Source organism: Vulpes lagopus, chromosome 4, assembly GCF_018345385.1.
Source record: "Vulpes lagopus strain Blue_001 chromosome 4, ASM1834538v1, whole genome shotgun sequence".
In the NCBI taxonomy this organism is placed as follows: domain Eukaryota; kingdom Metazoa; phylum Chordata; class Mammalia; order Carnivora; family Canidae; genus Vulpes; species Vulpes lagopus.
This window is the reverse complement of record NC_054827.1, coordinates 113230256-113253972: the sequence shown is the minus strand read 5'-3', so window position 1 is coordinate 113253972 and position 23717 is coordinate 113230256. Positions and strand designations below refer to the sequence as shown.

The 23717-nt window shown below is 55.0% G+C and overlaps 1 protein-coding gene across 6 annotated transcripts in view; it reads right to left on the bottom strand.

The window, feature by feature from the left end:
• The window catches only part of ZNF710 (zinc finger protein 710), a 67087-nt gene that overhangs the window by 9982 nt on the left and 33388 nt on the right, over positions 1–23717 (bottom strand). For 5 of the 6 annotated variants that reach the window (XM_041753424.1, XM_041753427.1, XM_041753423.1 and 2 more), the window contains one exon: positions 764–2252. In XM_041753424.1, coding sequence (XP_041609358.1) covers positions 764–2252 — 1489 coding nt within the window. Of the gene's footprint in view, positions 1–763; positions 2253–12901; positions 12967–23717 lie in introns of those variants that run through there. The other variant, XM_041753422.1, reaches the window with a different exon arrangement.

The window sequence follows — 23717 nt, the reverse complement described above, 5'->3', positions numbered from 1 at the left end:
GCCTCCACCCTCCCTGGAAGGCAGAGTGCTTCAGTGATTATCCAACTGGGTTCCCTGGGTCCTGCAGGGGTTCCTCCAACATTTCAGTCACAAACTTTAAAAAAAATAAGTTTTACTTAAAAAAAAAAAAACCAAAACCCCTAATTTCAGGGCACCTGGGTGGCTCAGTCAACCAAGTGTCTGCCTTCAGATCAAGTCACGATCCCAAGGTTCTAGGACAGAGCCCCACGTCCGGCTCCCTGCTCAGCGGGGAGTCTGCTTCTCCCTCCCCCTCTGCTTGTGTGCACATGCACATGCTCTGTCTCTCTCGTTCTCAAATGAATAAATAAAACCTTTTAAAAAAATCATAAAAAGGGCAGCCTGGGTGGCTCAGTGGTTTAGCACCGCCTTCAGCCCAGGGTATGATCCTGGAGGCTCAAGATTGAGTCCCATGTTGGGCTCCCTGCATGGAGCCTGCTTCTCCCTCTGCCTGTGTCTCTGCCCCCCCTCCCCGTATCTCTCATGAATAAATAAATAAAATCTTAAAAAAAAAATCATAAAGTCCCCTAAATTTGATTGTATTTTTTTCTATTACTCCTCCAAATGAATATGGAACTATAAACATAAGAAATGTTCATCTGTGTCCCATGTTCATCTACATTGCCCTCCTAATGATCTCCAGCGGTACTTGGGGAAGCACTGGATGAAGGACCTGCAGGAGGAGAGGCCCCTGGGGGAGGTGCCCCCCAGGGAAGGAGGCAGGGAGAGCGGCAGGCAGCCCTACCTTGTGGGTGAGGGAGTGCTGCTTGAGGTGGTGGATCTGACTGAACTCCATGCCACACTCCGTGCACACGAAGGGGCGCACGTTCTGGTGCTTGAGCATGTGGTTCTGCAGCTGGCTGCGGTAGTGGAAGGACTTGTCGCACTCGAGGCACTGGTAGAGGGTGGGGCCCTGGTGAGAGGCCAGGTGGCGCTTGAGCTGGGTCAGGGTGGAGAAGTCCAGGCCACACTCGACACAGACATGGCAGCGGCCGCTCTCGTGCTTCACTTCGTGGGCCTTGAGCTCGCTGGGATAGGCGAAGCCGCGGCCGCAGAAGTGGCAGCTGTAGGGCTTGACCTCAGAGTGCAGCAGCATGTGGCGCTTGAGGTGGCTGGTCTGCGTGAAGGCCTTCTGGCACACCTGGCACTTGTGGGGCCGGGTGCCCTGATGCGTCAGCAGGTGTGTCTGCAGGTGGCTGGGCTGCTTGAAGAGCTTGCTGCAGTGCGGGCACGAGTGCGGCTTGATGCCGTTGTGACCGAGGATGTGCGTCACCAGGTTGTACTTGGACGTGTAAGACTTCTCACACATGCGGCACTGCCAGCGCTTCTGGCGGTCACCCGCCTCCACCAGGTACGAGTCGTCGATCTGCACGTTGATGTCCAGCCGGTCCAGCTGAGCCTTCTTGTGGCGCTCCACCGTTGAGCCCGCCGAGTCGGCCTCGAACTCTCCTGCCTCCTGCCACACGAAGCCCTGCTCTGGCTTCACCGGCTCTGGGGACTCCATGGTGGGGGCCTCGGGATCACTCAGGGGGGCCAGGTGGGGCGGCTCAAAGCCACACTCGGGGGGCAAGGCCTCCGGCCCGGGCAGTGCCACGCCGGGCTCGGGGAAGCCATCCCGGGCCGGGTCAGGGAAGTGGGGGTCATAGGGGGCCGTGTCCAGCTCCGGCCTCGGGGCTCGGGGCAGGTGCCGCAGCGTCCGGGGCTTGCGGCTGAAGGCGCTGAGGTCGATCATCTTGACGGCGCTGCTCTGCACCAGGGTCTCGCAGCCGCCACCGACCACCTCGGCGGGGGCCTCTGCGGGGCCTGCATCCTTGTCGTCCCCGGGCACGGACACCTCGTAGACCTCTTGCTCTTCCTCCTCTTCCACCTTCTCAAACTTGACCTTGGGCACCAGCCGCACAGGTGGCCGCGTCTTCCGCCGGGTGTGCTTCTCGAAGGCTGCCTCTACCTCCAGCACCTCCTCTTCTGCTGGCTCCTCCAGGGCCCTCCCATTGCAGGCCAGCTGGTAGACGTCAGGTCCCGGAGGCCCGGGCTCCCCGATGGCCGTCGCCGACAGCTCGGGCCCCAGGTCCGGGTAGAAGGCTTCGGCGCTTATGGTGGCTCCAAAGAGCTCATTTTCCGAGACCAGGCCCAGCACGGCGGCCTGAGCCAAGGACAGCACCACCACGGCATCCGTCTGTGTCCCTGAGTCCATGAAGCCCTCCATCCCGTGGCGGCCGGCTAGGAGGGCATCGCTGCGGGAGGGAAAGGGAACATCAGTACTGCTGGCTCCACGCTGCACACATGACAGACAGACACACACATTTAGCAGGGGCTCGGCTGGTTCTGGGGGCGTGTGTCCCTGGGTGTCTTTCTCCTCCTGCCTGGGCAACAGGACACACTTGTCATTATGGGGAGCGATGACGCCCTCTGCGTAGCTGCCCATCTCCCTGGGGGATATCAGATGAGCCCTGCCCCCTTGCTGGCCTGAGTCTTCCCACCTGCAACAGGAAGGTTGAATTTCCACAGCGGTTCTCACACTATGCCCCTCATCATGTCCTGCAAGGGGTCTTCAAAAAGCTGATTTAAGGGACGCCTGAGGGGCTCAGCCATTGAGCGTTGCCTTTGGCTTAGGGCGTGATCCTGGGTTCCAGGATCAAGTTCCCATCAGGCTCCCTGTGGGGAACCTGCTTCTCCCTCTGCCTATGTCTTTGCCTCTCTCTCTCTCTGTGCCTCTCATGAATAAATAAATAAATCTTTAAGAAAAAAAAGCTGATTTAAAATTGCAAAAACTAGGGGCACCTGGGTGACTCAGCGGTTGAACAGCTGCCTTTGGCTCAGGTCGTGATCCCAGGGTCCTGGAATCAAGTCCCACATTGGGCTCCCTGCAGGAAGCCTGCTTCTCCCTCTGCTTATGTCTCTGTCTCTCATGAATAAATTAAAAAAATCTTTAAAAAAATTACAAAAAAATAAAAGATTCTTCTCTTTTAAAAATCGATTTTAGGGAACCCATCTACTCAAATGCAATGTACACCTCGCTCCAGCACATTCTGTAGCCCTACTGGCTTTGTTCCCAAGGTAATTAACTTTGCATAGGCCTGGAGGCCATACAGTGAGGTGTTAAACAACCGCCACCATTTGTGATGGCTTGACCATATGAGGAAGGTGTTTGGTTTAAAAAAAAAAAAATATATATATATATATATATGGGGGTGTTTGGGTGACTCAGTTAAGCATCTGCCTTTGGCTCAGGTCATGATCCCAGAGTCCTGGGATCAAGCCCCCCAACTCCCATTTGTCTGGCTCCCTGCTCAGAGGGGAGTCTACTCCTGCTTCTGCCCTTCCCACTGCTTGTGCACACACATGCACATGCACTCTCAAATAAAATCTTAAAAAAAATATATATATATACACACACACACACACACACACACACACACACATTGCCAGGAGGGGGAGCTGAGGTGGGGATAAAATAAAAAATATATTTTATATTATATAAATGGCAATAAATTGGCAAAACCAAAGCAACACACAAACATAAATTAGGTGCCAAGGTCGATCTCAGTGGCTACCACCTAGGAAAGCCTATTGGTAAGCCTATTAAGGCTTATGCTACACGACTGTGTCTATCACAACAGGTGATTGTTCTGGATTCGCTAAGTATCATACATTTAGATATCTAAATTTATGCCAATTAAAAATACAGCTTTCATCTGATTTGTACACTGGAATTCCAGGTAAGAAGATGTGGTGTGATAGAAGGGCCTGTGCTGGCCAACACGTTTGAGAGAACTGTCTGAAATGAATGCCAGGTTCACGGGCACGCTCCTCTGGCCTAAAGGGTTCTGAAAAAGTCGACGCACCCACCGTCTGGGCCCAAACCCCAGGTCTGGGTCCAAACCCCCAGCACACTGGCCCCCTCCCTGCCTTCCCAGGGGCGCAGCCTGAGCAGCTGGCCTTTGCCGGTGGGTACCCCCCTCCCCCACCCCGCTGAGTCCCAGCTCCTCTCACCAGCCTGCCAGGCTTCCCTCAGATTCCACCTGTTCCTGGGACTCCTTGGGCCTCCCCCTCCCCCAGGCCCTGGCGCCCTCTCTGGGCCTCCGGGCCTCCCCAGGACTGTGGTATGTGCCCCAGATGTGAGCGGCCCTCCTGCCTAGCCTGGGATACTTGTCAGGGTTGTAAGGCCCACCCCTGCTCAGCGCAGGCACAGCAGAAGCGCTCCAGGGGCGGGGGAAAGACATTACTGGGGTGTCTGGGGCCACCTTGCCTGCTCTGCTCTGTCTCAGGATCAGGGTCAGGGTCAAGCATGTATGGTAAGCTGCGGCCCTTCCTCAGGAAACCGGCTCCCGGCCCTCAGGCCTCGTGTCTTCCTCCTCCCACAGGCCAGGGGAGCTTCCCCTTCCTGAAGCCGGCTAAAAATAAAACACCCCAGAAGGAATTTAGCTTCCTTGAGACGGACACTAAAGACTAAACTATTAATCTGGAGGTAAGGCTCTTGTGGGAGGGTCAGGTGGAATGGAAGCGACCTGGGTCCAGGTCCATCTGGAACAGGATGGAGGGGCTCACCCTCCTTTAGCACCCCTCATGCCCCTCTTGGTAAGAGCCCCGCAGTGGGGGGTCAGGCAGCCTGGGCCCAAGTCCAAGCTCTGTCACTGACAACGCACTAAGAAAGGTCCCGTCTGCACCTCAGTTTCTCCATCTACCTACCCACGGGATGGAGGCACCTACCTACACAGGGAAGGATGGCCAGAGCTACGAGGTCATAACTAGGTGACGGCGATTCGTTAATTATAAAGCCCTCACCAAATGGAAACAATCAACTTCTTTGCGCAGATCTCTGGGCAAATAAAGATCAGATTTTCCTGGTCAGATTTTTCTGACGAGGGCCACAGAACCTAGAGAGGTCTCCATCCCGGGGCCCCCAATTCAGCAAAGGTTGGGGTGCTTCTGGGGTGAGAACTCATTCATTTCTCTGCACAACAAATGCTTGCTACTACGTCCCTGCTGCAGGTCAGGCCCTGCGCTTGGAGCTGTGAGTACAGGAGGCAGGGTCCCTGTTCTCACAGAGTCTTCAGAGGAGACTGCTGTGCCTGCCACGGCCACGCCATGGGGCAGCATCATTCCCCCACTCTCGGCCGCCAGTCTGACACAGCACCCGGACGCAGCCCTCACTCCGGCTGTGGGTTTGAGCAAACAACAAGCTCAGCGCTTTTTCTGGACTTCGCTGAAGTCAGGGCCAGAGAGGGAGCAACTGATCCCCAGCGGCGGCAGAGCCTATGCTAGGACGTGGCCCTGGGTATGTTCAAAACCAGATTTTGGCCATTTCTTGCTCAGGTACATCCCATAGCATCCCAGGCCTGTTTCTTCATCTGTGTGGAAGGGGAGCAGGGCCTACTCGTGGGGTGGTGAGAAGAGATGAGGACGTCAGTGTAAATATTTCCTCTCTGTCCCTTGTCTCCTCCGCCCCAAAGTGGGCACCCTCTCCTTCTGGCTCTGTCAAGGGAATGGGAGCAAAGAAATTATCACTCTGGCAGCAGAGGAGCCATGGGAGCCCAGGGGCAGGTCTGGTGTAGTCCCCTGTGTGGCAGGTCATCATACACTTTACCATCCCTGCTAATGATGGCGCCAGCCCTTGGCCAGGCAGGCATCCCCTTCCTGTGGGAGCAGGCAGGTAGTTTTGACTTTGGCATCAATGTTTCTGTAACAGGAATATAAAAGGGGACCTGCCCGGGGTTCTTGTTCATGAGAGGTTTGTGCCCAAGCGCGGTGGGACACAGAGGTGCCAACAACTAACCACAAATCTGGACAGAAGGGCTAGCTAGCTTCCTATTACTGGTGCTCACAAGGTCCCAGGTGAGCCATGTAATTGTAAAAACAACCCATGGGAGGGTGCGGGTAGGATGCACCCTATTTCACAGCCCAGGAATCCAGGGTCTGAGTCACATGCTTGAGTAGGACCCTGTCAGGGCAGAGCTGGGTCTATACCCAGGCCTATGGGCCCACAGCCAGGCCCCATCTGGGCCCATGCCTCTGGCTCTGCTCCATTGCACAGCTTCAGTAGTCATGTCAAGACTCTGAGCCTGGCATCAGCTCCCAGGTGCTTCCTTGTGGTCCCCAGGTCCCGAGGAGCCCGGTAGGTGCTCATGAGTTCCAGGCAACCTGCAACGGGGAAGCCTGAGCCATCCCTGTCCAGCTGGTCCGGGGTCCCCTCCATGGGTCTCTACTCAGCAGCAGCTGGAAGCCTGGCCAGTCAGACCACTGCTCTTCCTAAGAACTGGAGAACACTTACTTGCCTGAGCAGAACACATATCTGCCTCTATAAGTGCATGTTCATTCAGTGTGGTGGCCAGGCTGGCTGTGCGTGCACGTGTGCGTGTGTTTCAGAGGGTCTCTGTTTGTTGAGACAGAGGCCTAGAGAAAGAAGACAGAGGGAATCTAATTTACTTGCATTTTGCATGCGTCTTCCGTCTACCATACACAGAAACAAGTGGAGGGAAGGCAGGGACTCCGCAACCCAGTGTCACTATTTTTCCTCCTCCTACGTCATCTTTTTGGAGCCCCTCACCCCTGCAACACACACACACACACACACACACACACACACACACACACACTGGCTACAGCCCTTGTTTTACGCCCTAGCTTGAGGCTGCCCAGGGCAGGAGAGCCGGCCAGGTGTGCACCAGCTGTGTACCCGGCACCCCCTCCTCAAGGCTCTTGCTGCCATTGGCCTGGGGCTCCCCTGAGGTGCCTCCCCTCTTAGGCAAGTCCTTCCCCCTCCACCACTTGTGCTGGGCCTCAGGGTCCCATAGAAAGGGAGCTCAGACCTTCCTGGGCTCTCTGCAGCCTCGCTAGGAGGTGAGGGGCATCCATCTGGGCAGGATGGCTCTCTCCTCCTTGGTTCCCAGGGTGGAGAGAAAGGACATGGCAAAGGCAGGAAAACAGAAGATAGAACAGCTGATTGTAGCTTAAAGTCTGGGACTGGGAGTTGGGGGAAAAGAAGCCATGGGAGGGGCGGGTAGGGCCTGGGAGGAGGGAGGAAGGGAGGGAGAGAGAAGCTGTGGAGGCCAAGAAATAAAAGCAGAGGAAGGAGAGGGAAGGAGAAGCAGTCCTATTCCCCAGGGCCCAGCATCACCCAGGCCAGCCCCCTGGGGAGAGTCCCAAGCCTCAGTGTCTGAGGCCCAGCGGAGGCCTTCCCCACCCAGACAGGGACCCTGCCCGCCAGAGCTCTGTCACTCTATCTCCTGCTACACTCTAAGGGTTCCTGTAAACAGACACTCTTACCACATGCATTAATAGGTGACTTGCTGTGTGACCCTGGACTAGTCACCTGACCACACACGGTCTTCAGTTCCTGTCTGTAAAAAGGGCACAAGTGGCTTCTGGGAACCTTGAGGGCAGGTTAATCCTTGGCCTACCTGCCTGTCACCTGGGGTCCCCTCTGCAAGATGCAGCAGCACTTCTGCTCACCCCACACTGCTCTATAGGCCCCTTTCCCATCAGTGGGAGCCCCTCCACGCACCCCGGCTCTGAGAGCAGGAGAGGGCTGAGGAGCTCGGGGTGGCCGGTGTCCTTGGAACGCAGATGAAAGGGCAGAGCTCAGATGGAAGGCCCTGGAGGCCTGGTGTGGCTTGGGGCCACTGGGAAGGGAGTGACCATCATGTTATTTATTTTTTTAATTTTTTAAATTTATTTATGATAGTCACACAGAGAGAGAGGCAGAGACATAGGCAGAGGGAGAAGCAGGCTCCATGCACCGGGAGCCCGACGTGGGATTCGATCCTGGGTCTCCAGGATTGCACCCTGGGCCAAAGGCAGGCGCCAAACCGCTGCGCCACCCAGGATCCTGATCATGTTATTTTTTGACCAGGACACCTTCTTAAAAAACCAACTGGCAACATAGGAATGCCCTGGGGCTCCTGCCAGCCCAGCCTTGGAATGTCACCAGGCACCCCATGATCCATTTATTGTGATGACTACTCTCAAGGGTCTAGTAGGTGTCAGGGCCAGTACACAGGCTCCCCCGTGCTCCAGGCTTTTGCTGGCAAGGCAGTTTTAGCTCTTGGTCCCTTCACCTTGGCCTTGAACCGCCAGGTGGCTCAGAGGCTAAGTCTCCAGTCCTGCAACCGAATCACTGACTCGGCCACAGTACCAGGGGCCCAGCAGGTGCTGGGTATTGGTCTTGGTCGTAGGGATAGACAGCAAAATAAAGTTGCTGTCCTCAAGGAGCTGCCTTGAGTGAGCTCAGTTAACAGTGGAAGCACCAGGATGGGGTGGGGGGTGGGGTGCAGCACTGGGGTCGACTGGGGGCAGGGCTGAGGCCTGGTTCAGGGCCCTACAGAGAACAGAGGCTGGTCTCATGCCTGGGTCTGGCATTCGCGCCCTCTGGAATGTGGCTCCGGCTTCCTTTTCTGCCTCTGTCCCAGCTGCACTGCTGGGGGGGGCGGGTGCACACGAGTGTGTGCGGGCTCTCTGCCCTTGGGTCCAGAGAAGCTGGGTCTGGAGTGGAGGGGGACAGGTAGCTGGGCCGGGGGAGGAGAAAAGGCCGTCACAGCTATGTCCGGGGCTGTAAACCCTCCAGAAAGGAAGAGGAAGCAAAAGCCAGAGCTGGAGTCTTGTGCAAAGGCCGGGGCTCCTTGCCATGGTCTCACTTGTGTCAGCCCTGGGCCTCACTGGATGGGGGGGCAGGTGGGGGTGGGGCGCGGTGGCCAAGGGGGAAGTGTGTGTCTCTCTCTCCCTCAGCTTCCCCTTTTCTCTATGGACAGATTTGCTGAGCCCGCCCCCAGGAGTCAGAATGGCTGGGCCACCAACCACAAACCACATAAGGGCCTGTTGTACGTGTACACCGTGTCCAGTCACTTCTTTTTACACATAAGGAGGCCCGGGGTGGGGACTGGTCCAAGGTCACACAGTGTGAGGGTGAAGCAAGGACTAGAGTATGGGCGGTGGCTCCGAAGCCCAGCCTCAGCCACATGGCTAGAGGATGAAGTCCTCATGCCTTAGTGGGCTGTTCAGCACCGTCCCCGGCCAGGCTCCACCGGAACCCCATCAAACCTTCCTGCCTCTCTGCAGTGTGGGCATGCACACATACACACACACCTGTTCTCTAACCTCAGGGCCTCTGCACAGGCTGACTCCTGTGCCAGGGCTGCCCTCCGCTGCACTGATTCGGTGCAGGCACGGCCTCCAGGGAAGCATTCCTTAGACTGCAAAGGCCTCTTTGGCAGCCTGAGTCTCTCAGGTTAGCTTTCCTGTAGACTTGGCTAGACCAGGTGTCCCATTGTTTGCTCAAAGGCTAATCTAGATGTTGCCGTTAACTATCCTGTGGACGTGATTCACATCTACCACCAGCTGACTTGAAGCAAAGCAGATTGCCCTTCTTAATGCCAGCAGGTCTCATCTAATCAGCTGAAGCCTTAAGAGAACAACTGAGGTTTCTCAGAGAAGAAGAGATTCTGCTTGAAGACCGAATCACAGAAATCCTGCCCAAGTTGCCAGCTTGCCAGCTTGCCCTGCAGATTTCGGACTTGCCAGCCCCCACAATTGGGTGAGCCAATTCCTTAAAATAAATCTCTCTCTCTGTATATATATATATATATATATCCTACTGGTTCTGTTTCTTTGGAGAACTCTGTACAATCACGCTGATTCATAACTGTATGTTTACGATCCTCTCACCACCACACGGCCCACCCGGAGGATGGTGACTGTAGGGGAACAGAGCGGGCCCCCAGGGGAGTGTCCGGGAGAAAGACACCAGGCGAGGGGAAGGGGGATAAAAGAGTCACTGAGGCACGTAGAATGAATGAATGAATGAGGCCCAGGGGAAATGCTTGCCCGAGAGTTCCACGGGCGGTTTTGCTCTTCTCTGCCTCACCCCTGGACAGTCCTGCCTCCTCCACAGGGGTGGACTTCAGGCTGCACGGGGGGGGGGGCTCTGGCAGAGTCCCCAGGGGCTCAGATCCAGGATCTCTGAGCTATTCCCACCTGTGACACCCTCCCAGGCAGGCCAGGGACAGCAAAGCCTGTCCTGAAAGCCCTTCCCTTTTAGATCTCTTAGGACTCAGGCACCCAGACCCCTCCTGGGAACCATACCTCTGCTTTACAAGCTGAGGGCTGAGGTGGGCCTGGCTGCCATAGAGCAGCCACTGTGTGAGGTCCCTTCCTCCAGGGAGGTCATGGTGACCCCTATACCCCTGGAAACAAAAGATGGAGTCCCCATAGCGAGAGGCTGACCTCTCAGACTCAGAGGCAGACATTTTGGCTTCATAGAGTCCAAAGGCATCGTCTGATTAAGAGTACCAGGGCCCGGGCCTGGAATCTCTGGGGATGGGGGCCTTGACATCCTGTTTTCTTTCTTCTTAAGTTTATTTATTTATTTATTTTGAGTAATCTGTATACCCATCGTGGGGGTCAAACTCATGACCCCAAGAGCAAGTGTTGCACGCTCTTCTGAGGCGGCTGGGCTCCCCTGGACATCCTATTTTCCAAAAGCTCCCCCACTGATCCTGATTCTCCAAATTGATTAGTGAGATCTGATGAGCACCTTTGTGGTGACTTGGTGGGTGAATTAAGAGTACTCTACCTTACTAAATATGTGGAATTTAAGAAGCAAAGGAAGAGAGGGAGAGAGAGACACACACCAAGAAACAGACTCTTCAGTGTAGAGACTGCCCTACTGGTACCGGAGGGAAGGTGGGTGGGGGATGGGTAAGCAGGTGATGGTGATGAAGGAGGGCACCTGTGATGAGCACTGGGGGATGCACGGGAGTGTTGAATCCGTATACCACACAGCTGAAACCAGTATTGCATGGTATGTTAAGTAACTGGATTTTCTTTTTTAATGATAAATTTATTTTTTATTGGTGTTCAATTTGCCAACATACAGAATAACACCCAGTGCTCATCCCATCAAGTGCCACCCTCAGTGCCCATCACCCAGTCACCCCCACCCCCCGCCCTCCTCCCCTTCCACCACCCCTAGTTTGTTTCCCAGAGTTAGGAGTCTTCCATGTTCTGTCTCCCTTTCTGATATTTCCCACACATTTCTTCTCCCTTCCCCTCTATTCCCTTTCACTATTATTTATATTCCCCAAATGAATGAGACCATATAATGTTTGTCCTGGATTTATAAAGGAGTACCCTGCCTTCCTGAAGCTGTGACAACTCACCCCACGTGGGCTCCTTGCTCTCCTCCTGATGGGCAGCTGCCCCACACAGCTCAGCCCCACACAGGTGGTACACACAGGAGCTGGATCTAGACCTTGGCCTGCTCCTCCCCATGCCCCAAGTGGACTTAAGCCAAACAGGTCCCTGTCTTGGAAACATGGCTGGCATCAAGCCTTATCCCCTCAACAGGAGCAGATACACAAGGAATTCCTGAAGGCACGCAGTCGGGCCAGGACATGAGCGAGCGGGTGGAGCTCCTGAGCAAACCTGAGGTATGGGGGCTGGGGGATGAGTGGTGGGGGCTGGGCCTGGGAGGAGGAGGGGGAAGAGGAGGGGGAGGAGGAGGAGGCTACTACACAGACTCCAGAGGAGCAAAGCCCTGGCCACAGTTGAACTGAGGCACTTTCAGGAGGGCCCTTGGAGCGCTGGTCCCTGGATGGGGCCAACCCCTGCTTCTAGCCTGGGGATCCCTTGCTGACAATCACCCCCTTTGTCCTGAGGTGAGCTGGATGAGTCTCTGATCCTTGTACAAATAAGCCCACCTAAAACCTAACCAGACATCTGATGCAGAAATTATGGCAGAAAATTCCACACCACCTGCAGAGCCGTCCACAGAACACAGGGCAGCTTCCCCTTGATGTCAGTATGGGGTTGCTACGGTGTCTCTGATCTGAAGTCACCAGGCCCCCCGAAGCCATGGGCCCTGGGTCCTCCCACCTGGTGCCCCACCGGCTCCCTGAGCAGACACATCTGTTTCTTTACCACAAAGGAAGAAAGCTCGGTTTTCCCACCAGGGGGACAGTGGCCCTGCTGGAGACCCTTCACCCCGGCCACTTTGGCTGGCTTTGGAGTCTTCATCAGCAGGGCTAGGATGAACTCTATGGACTCTCCTGTCTAATGTTGTCATTTAGAGATGTGGGAAGCGAGGCCCCAAGCCCCCACCCCACAACAGGGATGGACCTGAGAGCTCTTGATTCCCAGCACATTTCTGTCCAACCATGTCACACGTGGTGGCCGCTCCACACTTGGGCCTCCCTACTAGGGTGTCTGCCTTCCAGAGTCTGGAGGCCTCCAGGGTGGGCACCAGGGGATGGGGTAGCAAGGGATTCAACCAACCTGCACAAAGCGTCTTGAGTTCTCAAGAGTTCGTCCTCCCGGCCCTCTGACCTCAAATGCTAAAACAGTGCCCCCCCCCTTCCCTGCTTCAGGGACCTTCAGGGCCCCAGCTGCTTCCCCTGCAGCCAAGTACAATCACCCCACCAACGACTTAGAAGACCTTGTGTGGTTGGTCTCTGCTCGTGTGGCAGCTACACGGCATGCTGCTTGTTCTCTTACTTACCACCCTCCAGACACATGGGCTTTTTTCATCTTTAACAGACCTGCCTGCACACAGCCCTTTCATGTGCTGTTCCCCCTGCCTGGAATGCCCTTCCTCAGGAAACCTCCCCTGACTCTCCCCGTGGCCCCCATCAGGTCAGACCCCCCAAGTTCTAGGAAGTTAATACATTTGATACTGTCCCTTCCTGGACCTTATTAAAATTGTAACGATAGATTTATTTAACTATTGGCTTGTTGCCTGGCACTCCAGTTCGAGCACAGAGGAAGAGGGCCGAGAGCTTGTCAGCGCGCTCCCCAGGGCATTCCCTGTGGAATGCACCTACACAACACTCCAGTGGAACCAGCCTCCTCCCCTGGGCCTGGACTTCCTCTGCCTGAGCATCAGGACCACTACCTGTTCCCAGGAGAAGGGGCAGGAGGCCTCATGTTTCCAGAAAACTCCATGTCCTCCTTCCAATTCCAGAAGAAAGAAGCGCATCTGCTCCAAACAATCACCCTGTGCTGGACCCAAAGATCACCAGCTTTACGTAACAGGGAAAAAACAGGTCTCGGGCTTCCAAGTTCATGGGACAAAGATAATCACAGAGGAAGGAGCGATGACAGGGCCATTTATCGGGCTTGAACTTTGTCAGGCCTCGTAAGGAGCGCACACGACTTCGAGGCTCCTGGGGTTGGGGGGGATCATCTCCGTGTTCCAGTTCTGGAAACTGGAGGTTTGGAGAGAGGCTGTCCCCTGCAGGGCGGGGGCAGCAGACTCCTGCTGTCTCCCCAGGATCCTGGACCCCTCTGGGTGGGGACGAGGGTCCTGATGGCCTCTTCCTCCCCTGCTGACCTCAGTTTACCCGCCAGGGCCTGTTCTAGCTGCAGGAGCCCCTCATGGCTTCCCTTCTTCCTTGCCAGACCCCGCCCTTGCTGAGACCTCAGCTTCTCCATCCTGTCTTCCTCTCCCTCCATCCCTCCCCTCCTTCCGTTTCCGTGGCAACCCCATCCTCTGCTCTGCCACTGGGTCCCGTGCTCCCATCTCCTCTTTCCTCTTTCATCTCTCTCCTCCGTGCAGGGTATGGTCCAAATACCCCTCTGTCCTTTGCTTCTGGTCTCTCACTCCCTTTTACTCTGCTTTTATCTCCTTCAATGTTCTCTTGTCATCTCAGGGCGACATTTATTTATCTTCTGCTTAAGAAAAAAGAAAAAGGAAGGAAGGAGGGAAAAGAAACCCCCATTTCGCTAGTCCTGGCTTCTCTGGTTCGGTCCCAGCCACCTTGCTCCTAGGGAACCTAGAGACACAGATGCAGACAAACCCGGGATGGGCCCCCTGCCCGCCACCAGGCAGGCTCCCTACTGACCTCACCTGCAGAAGGGAGGAGGTAAATGCATAGTGGGGAGGTGTCCCGGTGAGGGCACGCCAGGGGCAGGCATGCCAGGGGGCTGCACCCTCCTTTCCTGAGGCTGGGCTGGGGGAGATGCTGGAGACCCCCCTCGGGATGAAGCAAGGGCAAGACCTAGAGTGTGGGACAAGCCAGGTCCAGGATTCCTCTTCGGTGCAGCCCAGGGAAAGCCCACCTGCACACTGCCCCACGCTGCAGCACACAGGGGGATACCCCATGTACCAGGCAAGGTACACTCCCACCCCAAACAGGATGGTGGATGCATCCATTCTTCAAGATTCACTCTTTACCATAATCCTAAATTGTCTCTGAGAAAAGGAAGTGTATGCTTTCCTAACCAGATCTGTGTCTCCACAGTTTAAGGTAGAAATAAGGTGGTCCGCCAATTTCCTTTTCAGCCATCGTTTACCAAGCTTATGGGATAAACAGGGCATATAATACAGGCCATCCCATGAAGATGGGATTCATTTTTCAGATGGACAAACGGAGGCTTGGAAAAGCTGTTACTTGTCCAAATCACATAGTCAGAGGTAAGGGTGGGCTTTGAATGGATTATAATCATGTTCTTCCTCTTTTATGGTCCCTTCTTGCTATGTTCCCAGGAGGGGGGAGAGTCAGGTCAATCCCTGGCTTGGCTCCTCCTCCAACCCTGCCTTCTACATTTCTGTGTTTAATCTGTAGTGATCAGAAATGACAGAAGAAACAAAGAGATTTACCACAGAAACTACAAGCAAGCCCATTATCACTGTGGCCCTGGCATCTCAAAGTGACAGAGGGAATAGATGGCCTGGTGAAAAGTGGTGTTACTCTCATCTGAGACAAAAGTCACCTGGAGAAGAAAGAGGCCCTGGATCTTTGGGAGCCCCAGAGGCTTGTGAGCATCTGTGGGAGCTGCTGGGCTAGGGTCTTGGTCCTGGTATCGATCCCGAGTTCCGGGACTCAAAGCTCTGCTGGAGTTGCTTCTGGCCCACCTTACCGGGTGCACCTGCCAGGGCCTGGCCACAGAATGCAGCGGGGCACAGAGCTCAGTCGGCTAAGCCTGCAGAGGCGCCAATGACACAACAGCTGTGCTTCTCCCCCAAGAGGCTATTGGAGCACCTCAGGATCCCTGGGAGCAAGGCCTGGCATAGGAAGCAGCAGACAGAGATGGGAGGATAGGGAAGGACAGCCCCTGGCTCTGCAGATGAACAGAGTGGGGAGGGTCTGGCCTGCACCCCCCTCTCTGCCACTTATGAGCTATGTGACCTGGAACAATTTCCTCCACCTCCCTGGGACTCCCTTTCCCCAACTGTAGGATAGAGTAGGGATATGGAAAGGCCTTGACATGACCTGAAGCTCTTCCTTCAGGTTAGGTTTGTACCTGATAAGATCATGTATGTAAAGTATGGAATCCTGATACAGATCCCATATCACAGAGGAGGAAGCAAAGGCTCAGAGGCATAGGGTGACCCGCCTGAAGTCACCAGAGAAACGTGGAGTTTGGGTTTCCTTCGCGGGTCTAACTTAAATGCTTGTGCTTAAAAGGAGATTGGGGAGATAAGATTTGCTAACACGGCTGGAGCATAGTAAGGACTCGATGTCTAGGAGCAATTTGTTCATTTTCTCCCCATCACCATCCACTCTGTTGGGTCAGGCCCCTGCTGGCTCCTGGTGGGACCCAAAGACCCTCCCCTTCCCCCATGCTCAGGGACCTCACAATTTGATTAGAAAGACAAGACCAAGAACCATGAAACAGAAAGGCAAAATAGCAGACAAGAAATAAGCCCTAAATGTGTGGGCTACCACAAAAGGACAAAGTAACATTGGTTGCTTTCCCCCCCACCCCCTTTCAGTTTATGGGGTCAGTAACATTCTTTGTTATCAATTGGAGCTTCAGGAGGCCACAGAGGCTCAGAGCGTGGGCTATAGGGCCAGCTGCATCCCTTACATGTTGGTTTGTGTGAGCCTGTCTCTTCTGCAACAGGTGACAATGGTTCCCACTTTCAAGGGCCATCAGGATATCTGACCGAGCCCACCAGCTGGGTGAGCATGATCTCTGGTGCTGAGTACACAGAGGTTGGGTGGAATGGTGGGGAAGCCTAGAGACAGGGGAGGCTGGCTAGGAAGCCTCCAACCCCAGAGGTGCAGAAGAGGTGGAGGCAGACGATGAAGGAGGGAATGTAAAGAGAACAGAAGAGCAGTGGGCAGAGAAGGTGCTGAGGGATGAGCATGGGGGAGGAGGGTGGCCTGGGCACAGAGCCCTCCCCTTCTCTCCCACAGCCACCAGTGTGAGTCACCCCACGGCCTCCATCCCTGCAGAACCTCCGAAATGGCTGCCTCCTGATGCCCATGCCATAATCAACATTTATTTTGCAGTCACCCACACGCCCAACTCGAGAACGGATTTATGCCAGGAGAGGAGTAAAAAAATGCCTCTCATTCACGTAAAGCCTTCATGCATCTCCTGGGTGGGGAGGGACAGCTGGCCCAACATTTAGGCTGACAGTCTACACACGCAGACATCACACATGCACACCGTCCACACAGGCTATAATCAGAGGCAAGCAGGAGTGATGTGCAAATCCATTCTTAGTCACCTTCATGCAGCAAGATGGACGGGACCCACTCGAGGGGTGGGAGCCCAGTGTGCATATACACGCTTGTGGACCCTGCACAGTGGCCGGGGAGGAATGCACATGGGGGTGGAGGGAACCTACAGTGCAGCTGTGAGATAAGAGGTTAGGCAAGAGGTTGGCATGGAAGGCGGGATGGGCATCTCAGCTGGGGGAAGTGCTGGGTCTGTCTGGCTCCGGGAGCCAATGTAGTGGGCCAAGGCGGGCCTTATCCACAAGCTGGAGGAGAGGTAGGGGGAATCTTGGAAGGCAGAGCCAGGAGAGGCCCTTGGGTGCAGGTCCCCAGCGGCAGGGGTGGATCCACCAACTCAGAAGAAGTTGCCCCAAGAGGCTAGCTCTGCCCAGAGCACTATCTGGTTTCCTCTTAAATCTGGGTCACAGGGCAGCCTGGGTGGCTCAGCGGTTTACCGCCACCTTCAGCCCAGGGCATGATCCTGGAGACTCAGGATCAAGTCCCACGTCAGGCTCCCTGCATGGAGCCTGCTTCTCCCTCTGCCTGTGTCTCTGCCTCTCTCTCTCTGTGTCTCTCATGAATAAATAAATCTTGAAAAAAAAAAATCTAGATCACAAAGGATGATAATCAGGCTCCTGAAGCCTCATCTGCAGAGTGGTGAGCTCCAGAGCATGGATCCCCAGGTGCAAAAATTCAAATGCATGTGGTGCTGTGACCCAAGGGCCAAAATGACTTTAGTAGAGGTGACCGTTATAAAACAAGCAAATATCTGGCCTTCACCAGAGGCGTCTGTGGTCCAACTTGAGGGCTTCCTCCCCACTGTCCTGTGGGATGTGGAGTCAGCCTCACTGCTGCCTGGCTGAATGGCCTTGGGAGACTTGCTTCATTGCTCGGAGCCTCAGTATTTGCTCAACTGTAAAATGGGGATGCCAGCTGCCTACCCCACAGAATGGTAGAGAAGATTAAGATCTTAAGTAAGAAAGTACCTGGCATGCAGGCTGGCATTTGGTAAATGGTGCTTTTTGGGTCTCACCTTTACAATATATGTGCACACACAATGTGAATCACCTAGGACCCTAAAGTATCTGGCATGTACTCATTAGTACTAAAAATACGCTCTTACCACTCCCATGAATTAGCATGACCACTTGGAAAAAGCATCTGCTATTGTGAAGGAGAAAAAGTAGCCAAATTAGTTGTCGGAGGAGACAGGCTGAAACAAACTTGGCTTTATGGAAGGTTCTAGCTTAGTTCTCAGCCCACAGAGGAGCCCCTGGCTTGTCTGGGGATGGGTGTTTCCGACCACTGTGCTTGTAGGCCATGAGGGTCCCTAGGGCCCCAGGACCCAAAGTAGAGCCCTTGGAGAGGCAGGAAGGCTTGGCCTGGTAGGACACGGAAGCCCTCCTTGTAGGTGCCAGACATCGCCTTTTTTCTGAAACTTTACAACCCGTTAAGGCAGCTCCAAAGATCAAATTCCCACACAAATCACAAAACCCAACTCTTCCCATGCATGTAGTCGATTTCTGTGATCCCTGGGCACCTGCTCAGTCTCTCACTGCTGGGATGACCCAACCATCGGCAAACACAGCCCTGATGGGTCACAAGGTGAAGGGGAGATGCTGAGAATGAGACCCCTCCCTGGGCTGGCCCCGATTCCCTGAAACAAAAATGTCCACAAAGCTTCTGGTATGAAGAAGCACTCAGAGACATGGTCCGGGAGCAAGGGTCACCCTCCTCTCTGAATTGCAACAAGGCCTGCCTGGGCAGCATCCTGGCTCAGAGCAAGGGCTGCCTTCCGGAGGCTGGGCAGAGCCCCTCCCTCCAACGCCCCCAGGTCTGGGTGCCAAGTGCAGGACAGAACACAAGCCCTTCCGGGACTCAGAAAGATAGGCTGGGCTGGGGAGTGAACACGCCGGCTCACGCAGGCACAGCCCTCCGCCGTTTACAAAGCCCTCCCAGGCACAACGCCACGGGATCCTGTCTGCTGGGAGCCGACCTGGCATCTGTACGGGCAGCTCCTGCGTGGGCAGCTCTTATTCCCACTCTGCAGATCGCGAATGAGGATCCTGACGTTAGCAGACTGCCTGGCTGGCCTGAGAGCTACGGTGCCAGCCCGTGCCAGCTCTAAGGGCATTGCCTAACTCAGTGCTGACCACCGTATGTGTGGTTGGTACTTGTACCATTGCCCCTATCCTACAAATAAGGAAACTGAGGCACGGAACAATTAAGAACAGCTTTAGAGCAGTCCTTCCATATTGATGCAAGCAGGTAGCATTTAGGTTTTTTTTTTTTTAAATTAATTTATTTATTTTAGAGAGAGAAAGCAGGGGAGGGACAAAGGGAGAGGGAAAGCATCTCAAGCAGGCTCCCAGCTGACCACGAAGCCCGACGCTGGGCTCCATCTCACAACCCCGAGATCGTGACCAGACCCGAAATTAAGAGTCAGACGCTTAACATGCTGAGCCACCCAGGCGCCCCAAACAGATAGCATTTAGAAACTTTTACAGAAACTCGAAATTGCTAGGACATCCAGGCAGGCCTGATAAGGTGCTGGTCTGTAAGGATCACAAATAAGAGTAATTTTAAAAGGAAAAGCACTGGTTTACTGCCCAGACTGGTTTCTGAAGGCCCAAGTTCAGTCCCTGTTAATTCCCAGAGGTGTGACTATTTCTCTTTACTAAAGTGTGGTTGAGGGATCCCTGGGTGGCTCGGCAGTTGAGCGCCTGTCTTTGGCTCAGGGCGTGATCCTGGAGTCCGGGATCAAGTCCCATGTTGGGCTTCCTGCATGGAGCCTGCTTCTCCCTCTGCCTGTGTGTCTGCCTCTCTCTCTGTCTCTCATGAATAAATCTTAAAAAAATAAATAAAGTGTGGTTGTGCTTAGAGCACCTGCCTTACAAACCAAAAGATGCAAAGTGCTCCCAAAGAACCTGGCACCTGTTTGCTACTATTATTAGTGCTTGGCAATGTGCTGGGGACCATACTGCTAGTTCCTGGAGGAGCTGTGCTCCTTGTTGCCAGTTCTCGAAGGGGGCTTGACCACCTGCTCTTCTGCCATCCTGGTACCCGGGGCCCAGGAAACACGCCTGCCTCCGGAAGCCTTCCCACTGCTGCAGACCCTCAACCCCCCTGCCAGGAGCTAGCTGCTCCCCTATCACCTCCAAGCCAGGTGGGCGTGGGCGCCTTCATGGGGTATACCCAGGAGATGTTCTTGCCCAAACCAGAAAAACCTGCCGGGCAGCCAGCACCCCTAACTCTTGCAACCTCCAGTTTTGCCAGCAGGTGTCTTGAGAAGCAAGTGGGGCTAGGAAGAGGGGTGGTGGTGGTGGCCTTCTCACCTGGCCCCAGTCTCAGATCTCTCCAGCTGGGACAACCTTGCTCCCCAGGCTTCTCCATGCTCCTATGGAGCACAAATTCTAAACTTCCCCAGATAAGCACATTCCTCACTACCTTTACCCATAGTCCACTTTGTCCAGTCACTCAGACCCAGAGTGAGAACACAGTCTGCTCGTGGCATGTTTCCTGAGCAAACTACCCTTCGCTGGTGAGTGGGGCACAGGGTGGGTTCAGATCCACATCTATCTCCCCAAAGCTCTTCCTCCACCTGGACCCCAGTCGTCACAGTTGAGTCTGCTCTGTCCCCACCCGTGCCTGCTTGTGTCACCCTCCAAGTCTGGTGCTGACTTGTTCCTCTCCCTTCCTTCACAGACGTGGCTGGAACTTTGCCCAGTCTTCCAAGGAGACCACCCCCTTCCCTTGATCCCCTGTGCCCTCAGGGGGCAGGGGATGGGGCCCCACTTGATATGAAGCTTTCCTCCCTACCTAGCACTTGGGTATGTGCTGTAACCATTCCACATCTGCTAAGGATAAATTCAGTTCACACTTCAACAAACATTTATGAAGCACCTACCCTGGGACCAGCTGTGTTGGGTGTGGCAGAGGAAGACACAGAGCTTGCCCTTGGGAGCCTCCCACTAGCCCAGGCTTCCACTTCAGCCTCATGGCTTATGCCAGCATCCTTGCTCCACATCACCCGGGCCACATGCACCCCAAGGCTCCCTGTATCCTCTGAGGTTATCTGGCCCTTCCTGGGCCCCCCGGGCACTTCTGGGCTAGACAGAGGCCCTCGTGGCTGCTGAGACCTGAAGACTTGACCCTTTCTCCTGGCTCTGAGGAGGTGCAAAAGGTCCCCCAGACCTACAGCCTGAAGCCAGCTCTCCCCAGACCTGGCCTCTTCTCCCCTGCAGGTCTGCCTCTCCTACTCTCCTCAGGGAACCCTGATCCACTGACACGCCTTCCCTCTCAGGCCTCCAGCTTGGGGCCTCCACCACACCCTGGCTGCAGCATCCGGCGGCGCCCAATGTCTTGCCTTCTCTCTCTACCCCTGAACAGGGGGTCAGATCCCATTTCCTCCACCACCTCTTTGATCCCACCTCTCTGTCCCCTCCACTGGACATCCTTGGTGAAAGCTTCCGTACACTCAGGCTTTGAATCAGGCCTCCCTCCTGACCTGGCAGCAGCCCTGCCATTCCCCCTGGGCCCCAGGCCACTCACAGCTTCTCTCTGTCTCTGCTCTGTCATCCCGATGGCCTCTGCTTTCCCATCTTACCAGGGCTTCCTTGGACTGTCCCCTCTGTGCCGATGTCACCAGAGCCATGCCTCTACTCCCCACCCCAGGGCATTTCCTAGGTGTCGAACCTTCTGTCAACCATCCGTTTCAACTCCAAGGATTGCCAGCCTCCTGGGAGCCACCAGCCCCTCTCAGCGTCCTTCGTTTTGCGGTTCTAGTTTTTTCAGTCTCCTCTTTGGGACTCCAGGTCTGGCTGAGGCCTGGCCTGCCAGCCCTAGGGGCTGGGACCACGCCAGACAATGGTGGCAGTGCATGCGACCCCAGCCACATTCCTCACGCTCAGCCCGCAAGCCACATTCCCATGGTCTCCACTGCAGCCTCCAACTTGCAGGACAGCCGGGCTCTCCCACAGGAGGGAGTTTGGGGAGGCAGAGGGCCCCTGAGTCCGCCTCTGACCTTGACCTGCACATGGAGGCCCAAGCTAGGGCCTGGCCGAGAGGGAGCGGGTGCCTGGGGCTACATGTGAATCCAGCAGGCTCCAGGACCAGCCCTGCAGCCAACCAGCCCTGGTGGCTGGTGCGGGGCTTCCCAGGGAGAACCTTCTGCCAGCCAGTGGCTCGCTCTGGCCTGGTGGAGCCCCCTTTCCAAACACCCTTCCCTCTCAGAGTGGGAGCCTGGAGGAAACCATGTCCCACATGGTGGTTTTTTTTTTTTTTTTTTTTTGTCCCTTTCCTTTTACACATTTAGAGCAATGGAGGAAAATGAACACATTCACATTCTCTCTGCTCAAATAAACCGACTTCTCTGTTCATTCCATCCCTTGAAAACAGAAGCACTATTCAAAAAGAAAAAGAAAAAAGAAGAAAGAAAGAGGCAAAAAGAACTGAATAGAAGAGGAAGAAGGGGGGAAGGAGAGCGGAGCAGAGTGGTCCCCAAGGGAGCCGGGCAGGACTTGGAATGAAAGGCAGAGCGTGGAGGGAAGGAGAGCCGAGAGACAAAGCGGGAGAGAAAGACGGGAGCTTTGAAAGAAGAGTGGTCCGCGTGAATACAGCGTGCTGGGGAGAGGGGAGCACTTGAAAAGGAGCAGCCGAGGCGGTGACCCCTCATTCACACCCGTGCCAATCATAGCGACAATGTAGACAGACCCTTGCTTCATTTTTCCTTCTCCCGTTTCTGGGGAGCGAGGGAGGGAGGGAGAGGCTGAGAACTGCAAGTTAGTTCCTAAAAATACAAAAAATAAATCCAGTTCTGCTGGAGAAGCATCGAAGAGCTGCTTGAAAGGCTCCCCCTTGCCCCTGAAACTCACTTCACCTGTAAGAGCAGTGCTCCCTCTCGGGGAGTCAGGGGGTAGGGGGTGGGCGGTGGCCATCAGCTTTATTCAGGGTCCTGGAGGAGCCAAGGCAGAGAGGGCCCCAGGTTGCAATGCTGTGGAGAGAGGCATGGTCTCCACGGGCAGGCGGCTTGGCCCTTGGGGTTGTCCTGCTCCCCACAAAGAGCTAAGGGCCTAGGCAGGAGGGTCTGAGGGGGTGGGTGGCAGCTGTTCCTGCCTGGGCCGTGCCTGGGAGCAGGAGACACGTGACACTTGTGGATGGGGGCGGGGAATGATTCTTTACAGGGACTGCCGCAAGGAGGTACTGCTCAGGCTTGCTGAGGCCAGCCTCCCAAGGCCGGGTGGTGGGTGGGTGGTGAGAGGTGGGGGAGTCCTCTTCATTAGCTGCCAGTGGTGGGATCACTGTGCTTACAAGGCAGGGGCCTCTGCGGACACGTCACAGATCAGCACTTTCCTGATTTCATCAAGATATACAGGTGCCCCAAGGATTCCAGGTCCCTCATTCAGGAACAGGCCTGGATGTGGGCTTCCGTCCTTCCCTCCTCTCTGCACCCAGACATAGGTTATGACCCAGTATCTACTGTGTGCTCAGCCCAGTGCTAAGCTCCGGGTGACACAGCGCACAGGACCTCACCTACCCACACATAGCCCTCAGTCTAGGGACCAAATGGCTCCCAAGATATTCCTCTGAGATCACCGGTCAATGTCCCTGGTCCCCCTCTCTTTGTTTTTCCTGGTCTCACTCTTCTCATCTTTCAACACTCAGCGAGTCATGACGAAACCTGAAATGGGGTCACCTTTATGCAGAGGTTCCTTTTCCCTTCTGATCATCCAGACGCTGGATAATGAGTAATGCCTGGGAACAGCGAGGCGGCCGGGTGCAGGAAGACTGATTGGTTTATTGATTGATTGATTGAGCGAGTCTCACCCTCACTCCTCTATAGAGCAATCAGTCTGTGCCGAGCTTAGTGGCGTGGGCTGGGATTCGAAAGTGACAAGGACCAATCGGAGGCCCTGAGACGCTTGAGGCCAAGCTAGTGGGGGGTGGGGGTGGGGTGAACCAGGGAGCCGAGAAAGGAAACCCAGCCTTTGCTAGCTTCATCTGGGAAGGGCTGTTAAGTTGGAACGGGCCCAGAAAGGCCTCCAAACCCAACAAGGAAGCCGAGAGAACAGGCACATGGAAAATGCAAAAGAGCGCAGGGTTGGAAATTTCACTGCACCACCAGGAGCATATAATTACTCTTGCCTTTCAATCCAACAAATGCAAATTCCAACAAATATTTATTGAGTGCCTGCTATGTGCCAGCCAGCTCTCAGGCATTCCTAGAGAATGCAGTGAACAAGAAGACCAAGGCCTGCCCTG